General features: G+C 33.9%; 1 protein-coding gene across 5 annotated transcripts; it reads right to left on the minus strand.

Moving 5' to 3' along the window:
* LOC131616747 (flavin-containing monooxygenase FMO GS-OX-like 3) lies at positions 1-24,647 on the minus strand. 5 transcript variants are annotated; one of them, XM_058888175.1, is made up of 7 exons: positions 23,910-24,644; positions 23,670-23,822; positions 23,178-23,260; positions 22,750-22,885; positions 22,482-22,655; positions 22,334-22,373; positions 19,100-19,374 (listed from the first exon to the last, which is right to left on the minus strand). In XM_058888175.1, exons 1-7 carry the CDS (start codon positions 24,591-24,593, stop codon positions 19,217-19,219), a joined length of 1,428 nt encoding a protein of 475 aa, XP_058744158.1. In that variant the 5' UTR covers positions 24,594-24,644; the 3' UTR covers positions 19,100-19,216. The 5 variants fall into 5 exon arrangements, with proteins under 5 accessions (XP_058744161.1, XP_058744159.1, XP_058744162.1 ...); XM_058888178.1 differs by lacking the exons at positions 19,100-19,374; positions 22,334-22,373 and adding an exon at positions 1-315; XM_058888176.1 differs by lacking the exons at positions 19,100-19,374; positions 22,334-22,373; positions 22,482-22,655; ... (1 more) ...; positions 23,178-23,260; positions 23,670-23,822 and adding exons at positions 1-315; positions 424-597; positions 4,058-4,193; positions 6,127-6,209; positions 10,670-10,822 and having other exon boundaries at positions 23,910-24,640.
* Between the last annotated feature and the right edge of the window lie 283 nt (positions 24,648-24,930).

The following is a 24,930-nucleotide window of genomic DNA, read 5'->3' on the forward strand; positions in this document are numbered from 1 at the left end:
TCACTAGAAAATGTGTAATTATATCATAGCCTCAATAAAGGTATGATGCAATTATTTTCAGATTAACTTTTGTCATATGTACCTTCGTATTCATCGATACAACCGAATTTTACAACATTATACATTCGATATCTTTGCCTTTTCAAAAGCCGATTCATTCTGAATGATGGAATCCCAATAATTATCATCCCATTCATCTCTATACATTTCTTTCATTTCGGAAAAATTCTTAAAACATTCCATCCACATATTGTCCCTCCAATCTTCTAACGGAGGCAACCCAATCTCTGCCACTAACCATTGTTTGTAGTCAGCCTAACAGAGTGATTGTAAAGTATCAGTCTTCCATGTTCATCACACATCAAGATTACCATATCGTTGATAAAATTTAGGTTTCATAGTTTGAAGGTTGTCTGTACATACCTGAAAGGGACTAAGCGAATGAGTGTGACGTTTTGGCAACGCATTTTCCTCGAGGAATTGATAAAGTTTTTTAACAGACTCCGTCATCTCTTCTTCCGTAGGTAAAAGAATCTTGCCAGATAAAACTCTTGCAACCCACTTGGCTTGTAACTCAAGAACATTGAAAAGTGTTTCCTGGCAACGACAAGTTAATTATAATCAAATACAATTATTTCAATTAACTATATAAAAATTAAAATAAATTTCCATTAAAATAAACTGATAGGAAGCTAATCCTACCAAGTCTATAGAACTAGGGTTTTATGATAGAGGGGATAATAGTATTTATAGTATTATTTATTAGTATTATTATTAGTATTATTATTAGTATTGGGCTTTAATTGTAATTGGGCTTTTAGGTTTAATATTCATTTAGAGTAGTATATATTGTAGTCTCATAGAGACATTTGGAAGTAATCAAAGAAATCAATGTTATTTTTATCTCTACTTTTTTTTTTTTTTTTAGAGATAAAAATAACATTGATTTCTTTGATTACTTCCAAATGTCTCTATGAGACTACAATATATACTACTCTAAATGAATATTAAACCTAAAAGCCCAATTACAATTAAAGCCCAATACTAATAATAATACTAATAATAATACTAATAAATAATACTATAAATACTATTATCCCCTCTATCATTTTAACAATAAAGAAGAAAGACATTAAAAATAAGCTAAAAAGTAGAGATAAAAATAACATTGATTTCTTTGATTACTTCCAAATGTCTCTATGAGACTACAATATATACTACTCTAAATGAATGTTAAACCTAAAAGCCCAATTACAATTAAAGCCCAATACTAATAATAATACTAATAATAATACTAATAAATAATACTATAAATACTATTATCCCCTCTATCATTGTCGCCGGGTTCACTTGAACCTTGTCCTCAAGGTTCTAAAATAACACTAAATAATTTTTTTTTCTCTCTTAAAAATTGTATAGAGTCCTTCAATGTGTTGGTCTCCTTGATGGTACTAAAAAAGTCCACTTTTGATTCTTTGGGGATTTTGTTTGATTTATGATGAGAGAATAAGTTGGAAGGAAATTTGGTGGATTTACTAACATTTAATTTAGGGGTGGACAAGAAACTCCGAACCGACCGAAATCCGGTCTAACCGATTGCAAGTATAACTATACGGATGGGTCTATTTAAACCGTGGGTTATTCGGGTGAACTTTTTCGGTTTATAATGGATATAAACGGTCGAGTGCGAATGCTAAAAATTGATCCATCATTATCCATTATCGACCGACAATGTTAATTACTCATAGTATTTCATAAACTATTATGTCACTCATCTTAAAGGGTAATTTTATTCTAACAAATTTTTTATAATATTTCACTCATCTTTATCTGTCTAAAACACAACCTAACCCCACTTATCTTAACCTTTACCATTACTATGTCTCTCATCTTTTCACTTTCTCATCTTTCTCTCAGTTCTAACTTAAATAAACTTCTTGCAAGTGTGATGTCTACCATCTATATATTTTCTCTTCACTTACTCTTAGACCATTGATATTCTTGTTTTCTTGTGAAATTAATCTTCTCATCAATCATTCTTCATCATCTATATTCTTTCATAAAATATTGTTTTTGTTAAAAAGTTTCTTACTTTTTTTCTCTTGATGTACTTTAAAAGCTATGCTTTGGAGTTTCTTCATCTGGGTTAAATTTGAGAAAAAGTTTCAGATTTTGTTCTCTTGTTGTAACTAAAAATTATAACTCATATTTAATATTTGCATTAGATGTTTAACCGATTAAACCCACCCAACCTATCCGATAAACCGACAAACCGTTGAAACAAATACCAATGTCACAAAATGGTCGATAGTGGATGAAATATTATCATCCATGGGTTTCTTCGGATTGAGGTATTTTCGTCCGACTCCGTCCGTAACCGACCAATGTCCACCCCTAATTTAATTAATGGGTGATTGTATGAAAAAAATGTTAGAAAGAAAATGGGAAGGTGTTGGTGACGTGACACAAAGGTTGTACAACCTTTTGTGTGTAGTCAGCCACTCTTGATGACATGGTCTTGTCCTTTTCAATATAATTCATCAGCACTACACCAATCCATAGAAAGCAACTTCAGGACTACATAAAACTTCATACAACCATTGAATAGTCACAACTACCATCAATCATGCCTCTAAGAATGCAACACGTGTCCATCATTATCTTTCAATTTTCAACAAAAAGACAAATTTGTAGAGAGTGGCACGCGACCCACCTGTTTTTCTATATGATTCAAAATGTTGGTGAGGGCACATGAGAGAGTCTAACCAATTAATAACTTCTTTTTTTTTAACGTCACTTTTTTTTTCCTCCTCCTTCTTTCTCTTCACCATTCATTTCTTTTTTTTTTTCCTTCCCTTTTCTTACTCTTTTTTTTTTCCTCCTCCCCCTTTCTCTTCTCCATTCATTTATTATAACAAAGGTGTATAACTTTAAAAATTTTATTGCTTATAATAGTGAATATTCCTCCGGGATCAAAGGGAAAAGTATGTTTACCATGGATATAATCTGATTGAAAAGGGTTAGAGATGAGAATCCAAAAGGTTGTAAAACGTTTTGATGCTCTCTCCGATTTCTTCTGTGGTGCGAACAGAGCCGGAGCTGATGCCAGAAATTTAACCGGTGGGGATGTCGCCGGAAATTTGGCCGGAGAAGGTGTCGGGAATTTCGCCGGAGAAGGTGCCGGAAATTTCGCTGGAGAAGATGGGTCTGTTTTTGTCGAAGAAAACAAAGAAAATTTTGCAGAAAAAGATTCTGAAATAGTCGCCGGAGTTGTTGCCGGAGATGCTGCCGGAGAAGAAGCAGGAATTGTCGACGGAGAAAATCTTAGGGAATCAAAATTTTCTGCTACTTTTTTTTGCTCTTTCCATTTTTCATGTGTTTTTTTGAATGAATCAGAAAGATTTTGGAGTTGTTCTTTCAACTCCTCTCTAGATCTGTTTGAGATTTCATGAGTCTCAGTTATATATTGTTTTAAAATTTCTAAATGTTGAAGTGTTTCTGGCTGTGAAAGAAAATTTGGAGATGATGATAGTTCTTGAGGTGGAGCAGAAACTATGTCTTCTTGTTGATGGTATGTGATGTATGGGGTGTAAGGAATAAAGGTTGAAAATGGAGGATATGAGGTTGGATAATAATATGCAGGAAATGGGTTTATGAATGGTGGGGCAGAAATTGTTGCTGTAGTGGAATAATGTGAGTGAGTGCATGAAGGAGAAAATGGGTGGTTGTAGTAACAATATGCCATGGAGGATTGAAGTTCAAGAATGAAAGCACCAATTGATAGGAAGCTAATCCTACCAAGTCTATAGAACTAGGGTTTTAACAATAAAGAAGAAAGACATTAAAAATAAGCTAAAAAGTAGAGATAAAAATAACATTGATTTCTTTGATTACTTCCAAATGTCTCTATGAGACTACAATATATACTACTCTAAATGAATATTAAACCTAAAAGCCCAATTACAATTAAAGCCCAATACTAATAATAATACTAATAATAATACTAATAAATAATACTATAAATACTATTATCCCCTCTATCATAAACTGTATTAACTCTATATGTTAAACCAATGAAAGAGAGCCATGGAGCCAGTGAAGGAGGAAAAACGTGTTTGTATAGTGGCCCAACGCGATTATCTTCAATGGTTACTATTCCATTGGTTTCTAGGAAAGGAATGTGGTATTTGTACCTGTCAAATTAATAATTTATATGCCTCAAATATCAATTAAAAATTTAGCAGGTGATATAAAAATATGTGGAGTCAACGCAGGTTGGTCTAGTCGGTAAAGATTTCAGCTCAATTCCCACAAGAATCAAGATTCATATCTGTCAGCCGATGTGAGAACCTCGTTAGTATCTCTTTGAGCGTTGAGGCTCGAACTCATATTGGTTAAACATTTTGTAATATATATATATATATATATATATATATATATATATATATATATATATATATATATATATATATATATAGGGCATATCATATGAGAATGACATATTTATATGAGAATGTGAGAATGAATCTTAACCATTGGATTTTAAAATAAACGGTGGAGATTATGGGTGAATCTTTTTTTTCTCTCTCCTACATTTTGAAATAAATGATGTAGGAGAGAGAAAAAAATTCACCTATAATCTTCACCGTTTATTTTAAAATCCAATGGTTAAGATTCATTTTCACATTCTCATATAAATATGTCATTCTCATATGATATGCCCTATATATATATATATATATATATATATATATATATATATATATATATATATATATATATATATATATATATATATATATATATATATATATATATATATATATATATATATATATATATATATATATATATATATATATATGGGGACGACTCAAGTGAGAACACTTGGTTAATATAAGAAATGAGAACAATTAATCTTAACCATTAAATTTCGATTCATTGAAATTAATGAACAAGATTGATTTCTCTTTCCATAGTTCTTTTTATTAGTAATGTATATAATCTTCAAAAAAAATTAATTCATATTTATATTTTAAGAAACAAAATATTTAATTTATTGCTTTTTGAAAATAATGAAAATTGATAGAAAATAATTTTTCAAAGATGATACATTTTATTTAATAATTAACCTTTATATTAACTATTTAATTTTTAAAATAATTAACGTTAAATATTCTCATTGTTTTTAACGTTACTTATTATCATTAACGTTAAATATTCTCATTGGTTTTAAAAATTAAATAGTTTATATAATTAAATATTAATGTTAATGATTTATATATAATTATATTAATTGTTTTTTATATAAAAATGAAATATAATATTTTAATTATCATATAATTATATTAGTAATGTTTAATAAAAATCATAATTTTTTTGAAGAAATTAAAAACATAATTGTTGATTTTTCATTCTAATGTCTTTTATATTTATAATTTCTATAATTTAAGATATGTTATTATTTTAAGAAATGAAATATTTGAATTGTTTTATTTTTAAAATAATGATATCCGATTGAAAATATTTAGTATTTCTATAAAAAAACAATTCATATAAATATACTAAGGATTATAATAAATATATAACAATATTATTAATATGCAAATTAATATAAGATAATATTTTTATTTTTATTCATTCATAATTATATTAATTGTTATTTTTAAAATATAAAAAAAATTTATATTTATAATTATATTAGCAGTAAATAATTTGTTGGATGAATATATTATTATTATTTTTAAATTTGTGATAGTATGATTATATTTATTCAAAGGTTTATTATGAAATAAAATATATCATCTTTAAAAATATTATTTTCTATCAATATTCATTATTTCCAAAAAACAATAAATTAAATATTTTTTTCTTAAAATATAAATGTGAATTAATATTCTTGAAGATTATATACATTACTAATAAAGAGGAATATGGAAAGAGAAATCAATCTTGTTCATTAATTTCAATGAATCGAAATTTAATGGTTAAGATTAATTGTTCTTATTTCTCACATTAACCAAGTGTTCTCACTTGAGTCGTCCCCTATATATATATATATATATATATATATATATATATATATATATATATATATATATGAAAAAAGTCAGAAATTCATAGCACCCTGTGCAGTGAATTATGGCATCTGCATAAATAGAGAATCCATCTTCAAAGGTAACCAAGCCATCTTCATGTACACATTCAATCTAAAAAAATTAAACACAATAAGAACTATAAGCAATACTAAAAGTGCTAATAAAGTAATATCTATCATGTAATTACTAAATTTATAAGAGCTTTGGAAAATTACATTTTTACTTGTGAAATATAACGAGTGTGTGATCGCAAGAGTGTGCGTCTATCACAACATAATACAATGAGGATGACAACCCTGCTCGCTCGCGTGTGTGATCACAAAAGTGTGTGTATATCACAACATATGCACACTTTTGCAATCACACACACGAACAATGTCATCATCCTCATTGTGTTACACTACAAAAAAAAGCCTCAGTAGTGACGTGAATATCACGCCACTAATCAAAAAATCACATCACAAACTAATATTTGCGAAGTGAAAATTCACGTCGCAGGAGGCAAGGTGGCAACTTTTAGTGACTTGATTTTCACTTCACTATTTAGTGAAGTGAAAATCACGTCGCAAAATTTGGGTCAGAGATTAATGCATTTTCAGTCAGAGCAGGCGTAGCAGCGTTTGGGTCAGAAAAGCAACTTTAGTTGCGACGTGATTTACATGTCACTATATAGTGACATGGCAATCACGTCACTAAATTTGCCTAGGAGTCAACTGAAATGCGCATTTAATGTCTAATGTTGCGACGTGATTTTCATGTCACTACTTAGTGACATGGAAATCACGTCACTAATATTTTTTTTTTTTGAAAAAACCAAATATATATATATATATATATATATATATATATATATATATATATAAATATATATATATATATAAATAATTAAATTAATAAACTAAATATATTAAAATTTATAAATTAATTCAATAAACTAAATATAAATCTAATATTAAAATTAAGAAAGTAAAATTATAAATCTAATATTACTAAATAATGTAATTATAATTTAATTAATAGTTTACACAAATTCAAAATTAAAAGTTATAACAACAAAATAAAAACTAAACTAAATCAACAATCAATCCGGGTCGGGAAACTCATCCTCATTTAGATTTTCCTGATCAGTCGGCGCAAAACTCCCCATATTTTGGTTTCCACCAAAGGATTGCATAAATTGTCGCATTTGTGCCTCCATATCCGATTGTCTTTTCGCCATGACCTCCATTTCCCGCTGATGCTCACTCCGCATTGCCCTCATTTGGGCCTCCATTTGGGCCTCCATTTGGGCTTTCAGTGCCGCTTCACGTTCCGCCGCCTCACGCCTCACCTCATTTATCGCCAATTGTCTTACAGTGTCTCTCTGTTCATCTGTTAAAGTTACAGGACGTGAACCTCCTTCCCCGTCGAGAACTCTTTGATATAGAGTTCTATCATCAGATCTCAAGGTGCCTGCCAAATTTCCACCACCAAAAAAACACCCGTTAGGCCCCTTGCCGCCAATGACTTTACTCCAAAGATAAAAATCTACATCTGGATGAAGCGGCTCTCCCGGTCTTGGAGTATACTTAGGATTAGCAGTCAGAAATTGTACAAGCAATGCCTGATAATCATCCTACACATACAAAAAAAAGTTAAATATAATTTAGTTGCCACATGAATTTCACGCCACAAATTTAGTTGCCACATGATTTTCACGCCACAACATGTCACATGCCACATGAAAATTATAACACATACATTCTACCTGTCAGAATTAATTAATAAATCAGAATAATAATACCGATTTAATTCATACATTATAACACATACATTCTACCTGTCGGAATTAATTAATAAATCAGAATAATAATCCCGATTTAACTCATACATTATAACACATACATTCTAACTTTGATCACCAATTTGATTCATATATATCAACACTTTATCGGCACTTCACAATCACCACCAAATACATCACAATTCATCGCTTAAAGAAATACCGATAGCCCAACCAAATATAATACGGATAGCTTAACCAAATATAATACCCAACTTTAACCAAATAATACCGATAGCTTAACCAAATATAATACAGATAGCTTAACCAAATATAATACTCAACTTTAACCAAATAATACCGATAGCTTAACCAAATATAATACGGATAGCTTAACCAAATATAATACTCAACTTAACCAAATAATACCGATAGCTTAACCAAATATAGTACGGATAGCTTAACCAAATATAATACTCAACTTTAACCAAATAATACCGATAGCTTAACCAAATATAATACGGATAGCTTAACCAAATATAATACTCAACTTAACCAAATAATACCGATAGCTTAACCAAATATAATACCGATAACTTAACCAAATATAATACCCAACTTAACCAAATAATACCGATAACTTAACCAAATATAATACCGATAGCTTAACCAAATAATACAGATAGCTTAAAAAAATAATACCGATAGCTTAAATAACTTACCATAGCTTTTTGTGTACGACTGTCAACAAAAGCTCCTGTTTTCTTTTTCCGAGTCCTCGCAACCAGCTCGGTCATAAGTGGAGGTCTATTTAATTCCTTAGTCTAAATAACAAAATAAACTATAATTAATAATATCAATTATTAATTGAAATTATAACTTTGAGAAGTGGTAATAATAATTACCATGCGACGAACATGCTCAGCAGTGCTTATACTTCCAACAGCATTAAGGCAACCACCCTTTTCAGATGCTCTCATCTTCTTTGCATTTTCAGATTTGGCCGCAAACTCATCACTCTCCCAATATTTAAGAAGTTCCCGAAAGATTTCTTCTCCTATCCAACTAGGACGGATGCCATGAAGTTCCCAACGCTTTCTAACACGTCGTAGCATGTCAGAAAGTCGTCTTGCAGTTCTGCCATAATAATTTTTTTAATCTGTCTCTCTTTCATTGGTTCCCACACACATTTTTCCTGCATTAAAAGTAGATAAAATAAAAGTTAGATAATTGTAGTGAAAAAGTTATTTAAATAACAATAACTTAAACAATAAATTAAGTATACCTGAAATTTCGCAAACCAATGATCTCTATCACCGCCCTTAACATCTTTAAAAGTCTTTATAAGCTTTTTATAATTCTGCTGAATTATATAACTTATAACTTTGGCAGCAGTCCGACTCGGCGTGAATCTAAACAACATTAATTGAATTAACATTAATTATAAAGTTATAAAAAATGGAAATGTATACTTAAATAAAAATTGATAAATAAGAAACTTACGAGCTTCCTTCGGGCCTAATAAAAAATCTCCCGTCAATGATATGAATCTGACTCGGATCATCATCCCCTCGAAGATCACTCCCATCCAACTGATCATCCGCAGTCTCATCCTCCGCAATCTCATCCTCCGCCTGATCATCATCCTGTGGGGGCACATGTGGGGGATGTGGGGTGGGACCAGTCTGTGTGGGAGGTGGAAAACTAGATCCTCCAGTCTGCTGGAAAGATGAGGGACCAGTCTGTGTGGGAGGTGGAAAACTAGATCCTCCGGTCTGCCAGAAGGATGGGGGCACATGTGTCTGCTGGAAGGATGGGGGCACATGTGTCTGCTGGAAGGATGGGGGCATCTGTGTCTCCTGGAAGGATGGGGGCATCTGTGTCTGCTGGAAGGATGGGGGCATCTGTGTCTGCTGGAAGGATGGGTAACCAGGTGGTGGTGGGGTAATAAAAGACGGACTGTCATATGGATACTGAGAGGAGAGTAGTGGCAGAAAACCCTGAGTACTGGCCATGGACATACGATTAACCTGACTCTGCGGGGGAGGACACGTGGCCAACTGAGGTGACTGACATACTACTAATCGTGGGCGTTGGTGCTTCTTCTTACCACTATCATCAGCTACACCCTTACCTTTATCAAGTCGGGGTGGCATTTTACCTATTTATAGAGATTACACAATTAATATAAATATATTCAGCAAATGGTTCACTAAGTAAAATTATAAAAATATAATCTCAACAACTGGTTGTCATTAAAACATTCAATACATAGTTCATTAAGTGAAATTATAAAAATACATTTTCAACAACACATATTCATTATTCTAAATCTTCGTGCTCGTCATCCACATCATTCTCATCATTTGATGTGATATTGTCCTCAGATGCAATATCTTCATGCTCTTCATCCAATATAGACGAATCAACTAGATGCTCTTCCCCCCTGTGCATTTCTGACTCCAATTGTTTTTTTATTTTTTTTTTTAAGTTGCGACGTGATTTACACGTCACAACATTTTTTTTTAAATTTTTCTGACTCCCCCCATTGATTAACGTTACTTTTTATTTTTAAATTATATAAACATGTTGCGACGTGATTTTCACGTCACAACTGCTTTATTTTACACACGTGAAAATCACGTCACTATTTCACGTGGCTAGGAGGCAATTTTCTTGTAGTGTTAGCATACGCACGCATACTCTTGCAATCACACACACAAGCGAGCGAGCAGGGTTATCATCCTCGTTGTATTTCACATCTAACTCAAAAAGTGCAGTTTTAGAGACAACAACAAAAAATACATACCAAAGTATGGAAAGATATATTGCGAATTTTTTCAAACTTGATATCCTTCAATTGTGGATTCGCTTTAGTTGCAACATGAACTTCCTTTGCTACATCTGCAATATCTCTTGAGATGTCAAATGAACTAGGTCCTAGCCCAATTAAAATCACAACCTATTATTATTAAGTAAAAATCATCAATTAAAAAAGTTTTAATTTAATAATAAAAATCATCTTTCAAATTATGAAAATTGATGTACCTGATCTTTGAAAGAATGAGGCACTCTATGATTATGAGAATGCATTTGAAACCTCCGCCAATTCTCAATTCCAGGAACCACTCCAAGTTTCGGTTCAACAAAATGACCCGAACAAACCACAACCGCTTCAAACACTTCTCGACTCACCGAGTCACTTCCTCGACTCACTCTCGACTCAACCACCCACTCGTTCTCTTTCCCTTTCCTCTCGACTTTTACTACCTCAGTTTCAAATCGGGTCAACCCATGGATCCCAAACTCCGCCGCGAAATCCTCCAGATAACGGAGAACTTCCTCGTGACCGGGGAAAGTTCTCGGGTCACCGGATTCTTGCTTGGAGAAAGGATAGTCTAGAAATCCCATTACTTGCCTTGGAAGATTGGTGCGGAGAGAGTGGTAGAGGCTGCTGTGAATGATTTCTCGGGTTGGGTCTATGCTGAGAGGATCGGAATCGGTTTTTGGGTTGTAAATCCAGGTTCCTCCGATGCGGTTGTTTTTCTCGAAAATGGTGACGGTGTGGCCTTGCTGGTGAAGCTCCTTGGCGGCGATGAGGCCGGAGACTCCGGCTCCGATGACTGCGACTTTTACCGATCGAGGAGGCATTAAGATCAGTAGAAAAGTGAAATGATGATGACAGGGGAAGAGTAATAATGAAAGGGAATGTTAAGTCAACGCAATGTAACATTGTTTTCAAGTTTTTTTCGCCAAAAAGAAAATATTATCAAATGAAAGTTCCGGTAGTGTTGGCGGGTCGGTTTGTTTCGGTTTGAAATTAGGGTGTGACAGAGGTCACAGTTTACATTAGTACTTTTATGCTCACCATCACATGCAAGCTATTCTTGATCTTCCAATTCTTCAGAGGCTTTAGATTGTATGTTGATTAAAGCATGTTGTAGAAGCATCAGAACTTGAGTCTTCAGAGCCTAAGTCTTTGAGTCTTCAAAACATGTTCAGCAGAACCTTCTCTTCAGAGTCTTCAGCACTTGGTCTTCAAAAGAGATGTCTTCATATCTTCAGAACCTTTCCAGTAGACTCTTATCTCTAACATCTTTAGAACTTGGGACAACATAAGCAAAGCTTTAAAAGGCCTTTAAAGCTTCCTTGCAAAGTCACAATCAGAAGTTATTGTACTAACGTTCCTTAGAACCGTTGCATAAGTAGCATCCAAAATTTTGATTTGCTTGGTAACACACAATAGGTATTCTTCTAGAGTGTTGAGTTCAGAATCTGATGACGTCACACGCCTTCATACTAAAGTCAAGACCTATTTAGCAAAAGCTACACACAAGACATAAACCATTAGAGTATACAATTCCATTAGAGTATACAATTGTTATTTAAGATTACATGTAAAGTTATCATCAAAACTTAAGGCCAGATGCAGAGCCAATCTTGTTCTTACATGTTTTTCTAACATCCCTCAAGAAAAAGACAATATTGTGTTTATTCCTCAAGCACCACCTATAGTTTAAACTCAACAACCTTAAGTGTTTCCATTAAGAAGATCCACTAGAGAGAGGAAAATGGAAATTTCAAATGATTATGTCGTATTTCTTCAGGAACTTGAGGATGTCATTAGTTTGACTGAGGAAAATCATATCATCTTTAGTCAAGATATGTGGAGTCCAAACTATCTTAAATGGGTTCATACCATAAAGGATAAGATAAATTTGATGGTTGACAATGATGTTTGGGATCTCTTTAAATTAACGGAAGGAAAGAAACTCATTGGCTGTAAATAGATATTTAAAATCGAAAGGGATTCAAAGGAAAACATTGTGAGATATAAAGCTCGTCTTATTGCCAAAGGCTTCACTCAAAAGGAAGGCATTTATTATAAAGAGGCATTCTCTCTAATTTCTTTGAAAGTCTCTCTTAGGATCAGAATGGCATTAGTAGCTCATTTTGATTTAGAGTTGCATCAGATGGATGTAAAGATTGTGTTTCTAAATGGAAAAATTTAAGAGACAATATATATGGTGCAACCAGGAAACTTTGTGTTATGACACCCAAAGTCTATGGTTCGCAAACTCAAGAAATCTATCTTTGGCCTTAAACAAGCTTCCCGTTAATGGTATTACAACGAATTTTGAGATGAAAGATATTGGGGGTGCCTCCTTTGTCTTAGGAATTAAAATACTTAGAGACCGCTCTCGAGGTATTACAGGATTGTCACTAAGAAGCTATATTGATACACTTCTGGATAGATTCTCCATGAAAGATATCAAACTAGGAGACACACTTGTTACTAGAGGAGACACCTTTAGTCTCAAATAGAATGGATCTTGAAAAAGAAGAGATGCATAAGGATCTATATGCTTCAGCTGTAGGGAGTCTTATGTATGCTCAAGTTTGCATACGTCCTGACTTAGCAATCATTGTAGGAGTTCTTGACAGATATCTAAGCAACCCTTGTATAGAACACCAGATAGTAATAAAGCTTGAAATGTTCTATCTGAAGAGAATTAGAGACTTCATGCTCACTTATCGGAAGTCATATAACTTGAAGATCATTGAATATTCTGAATCCAATTTTGCAGGATGCTACGATAGCAGACGTTCCACATTTTGTTACGTCTTCCTCTTAGCTGGATGAGCCGTCTCCTAGAAGTCTTCCAAATAGACTTTAGTGGCTCCTTCCACCATGCATCCGTTACCTTTTCCACAACTACGCCAAGTTTGACAACTTTACCATCTTCATCTTTGGCTTGTTTCATACCAACCGCTGGTTTTACTCAATTGCTCACATTTTTGGTTATGTGATACTTACAAAGTAATGCGGAAGAAGTAGAAAACATCATTGCAACTAAATTCATCAGTGCAGTGTTGTGATCGGTGATTATGACTTGTGGAATGTTTTTTTGGTCCTTCGACATAGTCTTGCATATTTCCAAAGCCTATGTGATGTTGTCTTTTTTTTCGGATTCGAAAAATGCAAAACCAACTGAATAAGTCATCTTAGTAGAAGTGACACCAACAATTTTCGAGAGTGGAAGTCTATACTTGTTAGTTTATTATGTTGAGTGAATTATGAGCATAGAGACAAAGGTGTTGAACAACTTCATAGAATTGAGATGACTCCAAAATATATCTCAAATAGTGACTTTATCATCACAAATTTTGTATCTTGAAACATAGTCGTCATTTTCTGAAAGCTTCAACAGTTGTTGCATCTCAAATATTGGTCCTCTTACCGCCTTGTTGTATAGAGCACGCACATTGTATATTTTCTTGATATTTGATACATTTAAAGGTATTTTCTGTTTCTAAGATGCGAGTATATTTTTCGGTGCCACCATGTTTAATGTCATGTCCAAAACAAGTTCCATCTCCTCTAGAACAAGGAGACATACAATGGGATGACATGCTAGCTTGTCATCCAAGCCATGATTATGCATATCGAAAATCACATTAAATTTCCATGTCTCATTCGCCATAAGGTATTCGAGCAATTTAAATAGACACTCACATTTCCTCGATCCCGTGTCATCTTGTTCCAACTTCCTAATCTTTGGTTGGTATGTGCCATTTCTTTCTTATATCACTGTTACAAATGCTTGTCTTCTATCAAATCATTGTCGGACCTTCCAATTTGTCATACCCCAAAATTTTCCCACCTTATTTCATCTTCAAGGGTTCAAGGCTCAATGGTTAAACTCAAGTCACTCTCTCCTAATCAAAAGGTCCTCAAGTTAGGGTTTGGATTTCACCAAAGGAGTTTGAATCTCTAAGGCCTCAAATGGATATCAAGGTATCTCATATGTTTCAAAGCATCTCCATGACAAAATTCAAGCTTCAATTCCAAGGATTGCTCACTCAATGGCTCAGATAACCCATAGTCGACTAGTTTGACCTAAAAGTCAACTATAGTCAAAATACATTCAAAACTCCTGACTTTTGGTCAACATCAAGTATCGGAGGTTAAATACATCATTTTATCAAAGGTTGATCATGACCCATTAATAAAAACTCAGAAATGAACAAATTCAAAAGGTTCAAATTAGGATTTTTATAGGAGAAAGTCAACTCAACTTTGACTGGCCATAACTTTCACATGGAGTATCAAATATTTCCCAACCAAAGCCTATTCTGAAGGAAATTGGATTCTATACAACTTTGGCTCTCACATGCCAAGGCCAGAAATGCTTCATTCAAGAGATATGGCCCAATACATTACAGGTCCTTTTCCAAAGTCAACCAAAAGCAGTTTTTTGTCAGGAGCCATATCATCAAGATAAAATATCCAAATGAAAAATATGTTCCAAAGTGGCTTGTAGAGGACATCTTGAGGTTTTCAAAAAATCCTAGAACTCTTCCATATCTTAAATATTGAGAGAGATATGCCTTGTCAAAGTTGGTGAATTTCTGGTGAAATATGTGAAGGAAATAAGGTTCAAAATGAATATTTTTGCAAATGGGTCTATCTTGTTATGATCCAAAATTGATTATAGGGTTACTAAGAACCTCCAAATCCAATACCACGACAATTTGACTTTTATTTTATTTTATATGAATTTTTATTCATTAAAAAGGTCAATTTAATCAAATATTTGGAAGGAAAATATAAAAGATTTGTTTTGGTTTATTTTCCAATCCACTTCAATCACATAAATGCCATATATTTGTTTAGGCCAATTTTAGAAGGTTTTAAAAGTGATTTTCAATCAAATTGCAATATCTTGATTCAAGAGGATTTGGTTCAAAATTGTTATCCTAATCAAACCCCTATAAGTATGCAACAGTTGCAGAGGCCAAGGGGAGGATTTTCTGGCCTCCAAAACCGTAAACGCGTTCATAAAAAAATAAGAAAAAGTCAAAATCGGTTTTGGAATTAAAGCTTGATTCAAGGCATTTTGTGGATCCTAACATGTTCCTGGAGTCTTCCTGAAGCGACCCCGATCATCATCCATAACCAAAGCACTCAGAATCACGGACATATAAGTCACGGTTTGCCTCTATATAAATCGAGTTCGTTTTCGCACATTGATGCATTATTAACGTATTTCGTTTGCATATTATGACTAATACAATCGTTTAGAGTGTTTCTGGATCGTTGGATTGAAGTTTCGTTGCAGATTCTAGAATCCACCATTGTTAGGTTTTAGAGCTTCAAAATTGGGGTTTCTTGTTTGAGGCAAAATTACACCTAATCGTGGGCGCTATCGTACTCGGGAGGCAATTGTGAGTTGATTCGTGGCCTTTTCTTGAATTTATATTACATATTGTTGATTTTGAGGATTTGCAAGTTATAGCTACAAGAAGTTTCGTAGCCAAATCGCGTCTGATCCGTAGCAAGCCGATCGGAGAAGAAGAACAGTAAAGGCGCGCATTTTGAATTCAAGTTATTTTGGTTTGAGTTTTAATATATATTTTGTGTTTGCAGCATATGAACAACAAATAAAGATGGCGTGCGTGGTAATGAGGAAAGCTGGTAACCAAGCAGACCTGGGTTCGATACCCAATGGTCTCTTAATGTTTTTTTCTATTTTCTCGCAATAGGGTACACTTACAGATCCGGTGCGCAGCCATCTAGGGGAACTCATCATGCACTCTCACGCGAAGACCACAGGATCACACCAATTCAGATCTAACGCCCAGGAAGATGAAGGTGCATACCATGGACACTCAACCCAGTCATATGCAATCCAAGCCAAGTTTTTTTTATATATATCTTTGTATTTATTTACTTTTTTTAGTTATTTACTTAGATTAAATATAAATTATTTTTGTTTAATTTAATCAAGTCATTTAATTAGGGTTAGGAAATTAAATTAGGATTAGGCTAATAATTAGGGTTTAGGATTATAATATTTCCCAACTTCGATTATTTCGATTTAATTAATTTAACTTTAATTATAAAAATCACTAAAACCCTAGAAAGGTTACCAAGGTATTAGGGTTTGCCTAATCCCACTGGCCATTTGGCAAAAACATTAATCTTTAATCAATTTTCTCTTCGATCCGATTATATCTAATAGTCGCATTGGTGAGAAATAAAAATAATAAAATACATTTATTTTGCTAAATGGTTTTAACCAAATCTATCGGTTACGATGATTAGCATATTCAATTCGTTATCATGTAATAATCAAATCTATTGATTATGAGGGATAACGATAAATTAATAATTTAAAACACATTCATTTGCTATTCGTGATAATTGAATCTATCGATCATAATGGTTAGCAATCCTTCATCCAATCCGTTAACTATGGTGATCAAACCTATTGATCATCGCAACTAACGGTAACATATTAAACCAGGGTTGTACGCCACTTAAAACACTCAAAACTCATCTCTTCAATACTGCGAATTCCAAAACTGCGATAAGGTCATTCAAAATACCTTGCAAACTACGGATTTTCATCACTTCGATAAGGTAACTCAAAATACCTTCAAAACAATCTCATATCAAAATCTAAGGCGTACAACCCTGTCCCAAACTACGTAGACTCTGATCCTCCATAAGGAGGTACGTAGGCACTTGGCAACACGAGTCCCCTTCCCCAAAACCTCAATTCGTTCAAATCTCACTTTTGCCCTTTTCATTTCTTTAGCTATTAACTTAATAATTTTAGCCATAAACCTCCGCCTCTTAATTCAAAACCTTAGGAAAGGGTCAAGGGTGCCTAACACCTTCCCTTGACCTGATTATAATAACTTACCCAGATCTCTTAATTGCGTTGGGTTTCCTATTCGCCCTGGTAGAATAGGCGGCGACTCTAAAAAGTTAATTTTAGGCAGGTTGCTACACAATTACAACGTCAAACCTAGATTTTCTGGCCTCCCCATAGATCCATTGTAGCATATGTGCACAAACAAAAAACACTTCCTTATTAGTAAGTTGTGCAAAAACATCTACCTCTACAACGGTCGGTCGAGCACCTGACCTAACATCATCATTCACTTCATCCTGTTGAACATCGTCATTCAATTCATCTAGTTTAACATCTTGTTTCACTTCGATCGATTTAACATCCACACTTACAATAGCTTTAAAAAATATATTCGGGTGCACCATATCTATTACCACCTATAAAAGAAAAATAGTGTGAAAATTCAAACTATCAGGACAATCCGGAGAAGCAAATCCAGACCACACTAAACTTTATTTGGAGATGCATCTCAGGACTCAATGTTCATTTTTCAGCTTTAAACTATGACTAATGCAAGGAATTAAGGATGAAATGAATGATAATTTCCTGCAATTACAACTTGTTTTGCTCCCTTTGAAATGAGGAAATACAAGAATGATGTTTTGGTTTTGAAAAGTTGTTTGAGATGAGAGAGTTTTTTTCAAGGGTTTTCCAATGATTTCTTCTTTTAGCATGAAGAAAAAGCTCATGCAATGTGGTGTTCTATCGACTTTTCCGCTAGACATTTCTGAAGATGCATCTCCAACAATATCACTGAGTTGTTATTTAAATCAGTTGCGTGAATAACAAAATCCCATAAATGAGTGTAATGGATATTTCATATATGCATTTCTAGAAACACCCAAACAGTATACGGAGATGCATCTCCTGACCATATTTTAAAAAACTAAGATGAAATTCAGAAAAGAGAAGAATGGCGTGATTTTAGGTGCATCTGGAGATGCATTTACGAGCACTTAAAAGGCAATTTCGAATTTTCAAAAGTGTGGTATGCTCATGTAAGAGTGGAAAGAGCATCCCCTTAATTTGATATGCTTATGACTATATCCGCATTTTCTTACAATTTGTGCCAATACCTATTATATTTGAACAAATTTGGGCAAAAGATAATAATTATGATGAGATCCTTCTTGAGAGAACATCCATATCCAACTATTGAAAGATCCAAACATAAAACCCCAAGAAAATGAATCCTTCAGTGTAAATCTTTCTTCAAGGAGGACCTATCATATTCATAAGCATATTTGTCTTTCAAAATCCAAAGCTATTCACAAAATTCAGTGAAGTAAAAACATCAATGTATTAAAATACATCACAAAGTACCCTGACAGTATCAAATCGAGTTCAACCAGGAAGAGCAAGGCAACACAAGATATCTTCCCAATATCCAAACTTGAACCAACACAACTTAAGCAACTACAATACCAATGTTTAACTCTCCATAAGGTGTTTTCTTTTACCTAATAAACTTTGCTCCAAGCTCAACTCTCTAATAAGTAATTTCTGGGGTGGGATTCAAACAACAAGAAAAAAATTCACTAGAAAATGTGTAATTATATCATAGCCTCAATAAAGGTATGATGCAATTATTTTCAGATTAACTTTTGTCATATGTACCTTCGTATTCATCGATACAACCGAATTTTACAACATTATACATTCGATATCTTTGCCTTTTCAAAAGCCGATCCATTCTGAATGATGGAATCCCAATAATTATCATCCCATTCATCTCTATACATTTCTTTCATTTCGGAAAAATTCTTAAAACATTCCATCCACATATTGTCCCTCCAATCTTCCAACGGAGGCTGTTAAGTGCCAAATTGTGTTATTTTGTGTATGTAAATAGTGGCACTTAACGACGCTTTTTGTTAATACCGTTCGAATAATACCCCGTTTTGTGTATAAAAACGTATACTTTGTGAATAGATGTATTTTCATATACTTTTATACTTTTTGATAGTTTTCTATTCATTTTGTAGGTATTGAGGCGTATTTGGAGCATGAGCAATAACGTGGCGAAGACACGGCTTCAAACGCGCGATTTTGAGCGGCGGAATCAATTCATTCGGCGAATAAAGCTCAAAACCAAAGAATAATAAATCATCAATTTGGTTGAAATTTGTTCATTGTTAGATAGAGCATGGAATAAGCTTTCCAACGCTTCGAACCGGGCGCAAATCGGAGTTACGGTTCTCAAGATATGACCAAAACAAGATTTGCTGTTCTGTTGAGCGCGCTAAGCGGGCTTGACCGCGCTAAGCGCGGTCTGGGCGGTTTGGAAAGTCATTAAATAGGGAAAAATCACATTTTTTAGGGTTATGCTTTGGGGTATTTGTTCCCAAAGTCATCATAACCATTTTTGAGTAGGGAGAGCTTAGAAAACAACATTTGTGGCTTGTAATCGGAAGATTCTTGGTCGGGAGCTCGATTGATCGTGATTGACACCGCGAAAGATTTGGTTTTCTTCTCCTCCTCTTCTATTTGTAACCACTTTTGTTGGGTTTGTTTGTAAGTTTACTCTAAACACATGGATGTTTGTTACTCTTTGTACTAGTTGTATAATATATTTGCTTTACAAATCTTAATCGGTGTTTCCTTGATCTTTTTGCTTAAATGCTCTGGATTTGTTTTGTTGTAGACATAGACATCACAAATCTTGATTAGGGGGATATCTGTTAGCTTTTGATTCTAGACATAGGATTAGGGTTAACATCCACATAATATCTGAGTTTAATGTCTCTGTGTTGTTTGATCGGTTGAGACATCGTCGAAAGAGCAATATAGTTGAATTTCCGTCGATGTTGCAGAAATGGACATTGATGTGAGGGATATGTGGTGATTCTGATGAGTATTGTAGATTGAGTATGGCGGAGTGATAAATCTAAGTTTGTGAGGAGTAGTTTAGATTCAAACCAGATAATCTATTCTCTATCAAGAATGAATTTATTTTATGTTCATATGTTATATTTTTCCTGTTTACTTTAAACCCATTTAACCCAAACTCAAGAGCTAAGAATCCGTCGAACGGCAGTTCGGTATCACCAATCTCTGTGGACACGATAATTCCCGGATAAATATTTCCAAATCTTTTGTTGCTTGCCGCTTTACCGCTTCAACAAAATGGCGCCGTTGCCGGGGATTGGTGTTTTATTGAATTCGCATTGCGATAGTTTCTTTAGTGTTGAGTTTTGTATATAGCACACATATTGTATATTCTCACTTATTTATATTGATACTTGTATATGTTTACTATACTTGCACACGTTTTCTATATTTGTCAATTTGTTATATCATTGTTTGGTTCCTTTCACGTTTGCTTGTGTGTGGTTAGGAATAACCGGGTGGAAGTGACTTGGAGGAACGTTCTTAAATAACAGGCGTCGAGCTTACGACGTAAAACAAGCATGTTTATTCTTTTTAGTTTGTGTATATTAATAGTTGTGTGTTTGTCTTTGAGCTTGTTTTGAGTAGCTTGAGGAATTTGAGGTGACTTTCCAAGTTTGATCGTTTCGACTTGCGAGTGTATGGTAATGATTTTGTTAAAGTTTTGTACACGTTCAAGGTATGTGTTTATCGCTTTCTAGACTTTAGCATATTCATGATACTTAGGCTTTTTACAACTTTTATGCCATTCATTCTTTTGTATACTTGTTCATTTGTGAATCACTTTAGTTCCCGCCTTTTTTGTGAGGTAGCTTTCCATTATTTACATATGCTGGAGACCACAACTCTTGTTTTAACTGGATTTTATTATGTTAAATCTTTTGTTTGTATTGACTTTGTGAAAGCATGAAAATGATCAAGGCATTTTGTTTGATTTTGAGCACAACTACCTTAGCCATATATTCATTTCACCTTGTGAGTGTGTGATCTTTTGTTAACCCCTTTGAGCTTTTTGTCATTATCCATTTCTCTTTTTGAACTTGAGAATTAGTTCGCTTTTTGGTGGATTTTGATTGTTGTTTTTTTTCTTGAACCCTCAACCTCTTGTTGTTGTATGAGTTTTTACCTTGCCTTAGAAAGTTGGGAGTATTCATTGTATAACGTTGGTTGAATTCAAGTTGGGAAGAGCATTGATTATGTGCTTGTTTGGTTGGTTGAGTATGTGTTGAGGAAAAGAAAAGAAAAAAAAAAAGAAAAATAAAAAGAAAGAAAAAAGAGGAAAAGCTTTGAAAAATAGTAAGACAAAAAGAGTCTGGAATAAATTGTGTTAATAAGTGGTGTGTTTGGTGTAACACTTGGTGTGAAGGAAGAAGTGGATTGAAATTGTATTGTTTGAAACTTTGTGGAAGTTATATCTCCCTTAGAATTAGGCAAGTTTTTGTTTCAATTAGCTTTAGGAATCATCCCTTTTTGTTTTCCCGACCACATTACAACCTTGAAAAGCCCTTGTGATTTATGTTTTCATGTGTCGATGTGAATTTTTTGAGATGAATGCATAATTTTGTCTATTGTTTGCAAGATTGTGGGTGAGTGAAATTACCTCATTTTGTGTGTTGGTCATCTACCGATGATTCCGTTTTGCTAGGTGTGATTCATTTGTGAACTTGTATTGTTTTAGAATGTTTGGTATATTATTTGTACTTTGTGTTTGTTTCGTGTTTATGTAATCGTCCTAGTTTAGTGGTAAGTATTTACTTTGTGTGTACCGTTTTGCATTTGAGTCATACATTTGTCCGTTTTTCAAAACTTGTTGTTGCGTAATTGCTTGAATATCGCTTGTTTCCTTGAGTTAGTTGATTCTTGTTTAGGGACAAACAGAGGCAACCCAATCTCTGCCACTAACCATTGTTTGTAGTCAGCCTGATCGAGATATTGTAAAGTATCAGTCTTCCATGTTCATCATACATCAAGATTACGATATCGTCGATAAAATTTAGGTTTCATAGTTTGAAGGTTGTCTGCACGTACCTGAAAGGGACTAAGTGAATGAGTGTGACGTTTCGGCAACGCATTTTCCTCGAGGAACTGATAAAGTTTTTTAACAGACTCCGTCATCTCTTCTTCCGTAGGTAAAAGAATCTTGCCAGATAAAACTCTTGCAACCCACTTGGCTTGTAACTCAAGAACATTGAAAATTGTTTCCTGGCAACGACAAGTTAATTATAATCAGCTACAATTATTTCAATTAACTATCTAAAAATTAAAATAAATTTCCATTAAAATAAACTGTATTAACTCGATATGTTAAACCAATGAAAGAGAGCCATGGAGCCAGTGAAGGAGGAAAAACGTGTTTGTACAGTGGACCGACGCGATTATCTTCAATGGTTACTATTCCATTGGTTTCTAGGAAAGGAATGTGGTATTTGTACCTGTCAAATTATTAATTTATATGCCTCAAAAATCATGAATTCCGTAGATATTATATCAATTAAAAATTTAGCAGGTGATAAAAAAATACGTGGAGTCAACATAAGTTGGTCTAGTCGGTAAATATGTCAGCTCAATTCCCACAAGAATCAAGATTCATATCTATCAGCTGATGTGAGAACCTCGTTAGTAGCTCTTTGAGCGTTGAGGCTCAAACTCATTTTCGTTAAACTTTTTGTAATAAAAACAAATAAAAATATATAGAAGGTGAAAAATGTCAGAAATTCATAGTACCCTGTGCAGTGAATTATGGCATCTGCATAAATAGAGAATCCATCTTCAAAGGTAACCAAGCCATCTTCATGTACACATTCAATCTAAAAAAAATTAAACAGAATAAGAACTATAACCAATACTAAAAGTGTTACTAACGTAATATCTATCATGTAATTACTAAATTAATTTAAATTCATTAAGAGCTTAGTAAAATTACATTTTTACTTGTGAAATAGAATGAGGATGATGACTTACCCACGCGTGTGATCGCAAGAGTGTGCGTCTATCACAACATAATACAATGAGGATGACAACCCTGCTCGCTCGCGTGTGTGATTGCAAAATGCAATCACACACACGAGCAATGTCATCATCCTCATTGTGTTAGCAGACGCACACATACTTTTGCAATCACACACACGAGCGACTAGGGTTATCAAACTCGTTGTATTTCACATCTAACTCAAAAAGCGCAGTTATAGAGACAACAACAACAACAAAAATACATACCAAAGTATGGAAAGATATATTGCGAATTTTTTCAAACTTGATATCATTCAATTTTGGATTCGGTTTTGTTGCAACATGAACTTCCTTTGCTACATCTGCAATATCTCTTGAGATGTCAAATGAACTAGGTCCTAGCCCAATTAAAACCACAACCTATTATTATTAAATACAAATCATCAATTAAAAAAGTGTTCATTTAATAATCAAAATCATCTTTCAAAATTATGAAAATTGATGTACCTGATCTTTGAAAGAATGAGGCACTCTATAATTATGAGAATGCATTTGAAACCTCCGCCAATTCTCAATTCCAGGAACCACTCCAAGTTTCGGTTCAACAAAATGACCCGAACAAACCACAACCGCTTCAAACACTTCTCGACTCACCGAGTCACTTCCTCGACTCACTCTCGACTCAACCACCCACTCGTTCTCTTTCTCTTTCCTCTCGACTTTTACTACCTCCGTTTCAAATCGGGTCAACCCATGAATCCCAAACTCCCCCGCAAAATCCTCCAGAAAACGGAGCACTTCCTCGTGACCCGGGAAAGTTCTCGGGTCACCGGATTCTCGCTTGGAGAAAGGGTAATCTAGGAATCCCATCACTTGCCTAGGAAGATTGGTGCGGAGAGAGTGGTAGAGGCTGCTGTGAATGATTTCTCGGGTTGGGTTTATGCTGAGAGGATCGGAATCTGTTTTGGGGTCGTATACCCAGGTTCCTCCGATGCGGTTGTTTTTCTCGAAAATGGTGACGGTGTGGCCTTGCTGGTGAAGCTCCTTGGCGGCGATGAGGCCGGAGACTCCGGCTCCGATGACTGCAACTTTGACCGATCGAGGAGGCATTAAGATTAGTTGAAAAGTAAAATGATGATGACAATGGAAGAGAATTAATGAAAGGGATGTTAAGTCAACGCAGTGTAACATTGTTTTCAAGTTTTTTTCGCCAAAAAGAAAATATTATCAAATGAAAGTTCCGGCGGGTCGGTTTGTTTCGGTTTGAAATTTGTGTCATAAAACCCAAACAAAACCATTTGAGTTAGATTGATAGGGTAGAATAAGAAAATGTAAAAATATTTGAAAAAAGAAATTTGTTTATGAAAATTAATTTTTATAATAATATAAATAAATATATTCTATCCATTTTAAAATAAATGTCGTTTAAGGTTTAAGGTTTTTATACGTAGATTAAATAATATAATAATATTATTATAGGACGTTGCATATTTACTAAATTAATCTTATAAATGTATTAAAAATAGTG

The sequence above is a fragment of the Vicia villosa genome, linkage group LG7 (assembly GCF_029867415.1).
Source record: "Vicia villosa cultivar HV-30 ecotype Madison, WI linkage group LG7, Vvil1.0, whole genome shotgun sequence".
In the NCBI taxonomy this organism is placed as follows: domain Eukaryota; kingdom Viridiplantae; phylum Streptophyta; class Magnoliopsida; order Fabales; family Fabaceae; genus Vicia; species Vicia villosa.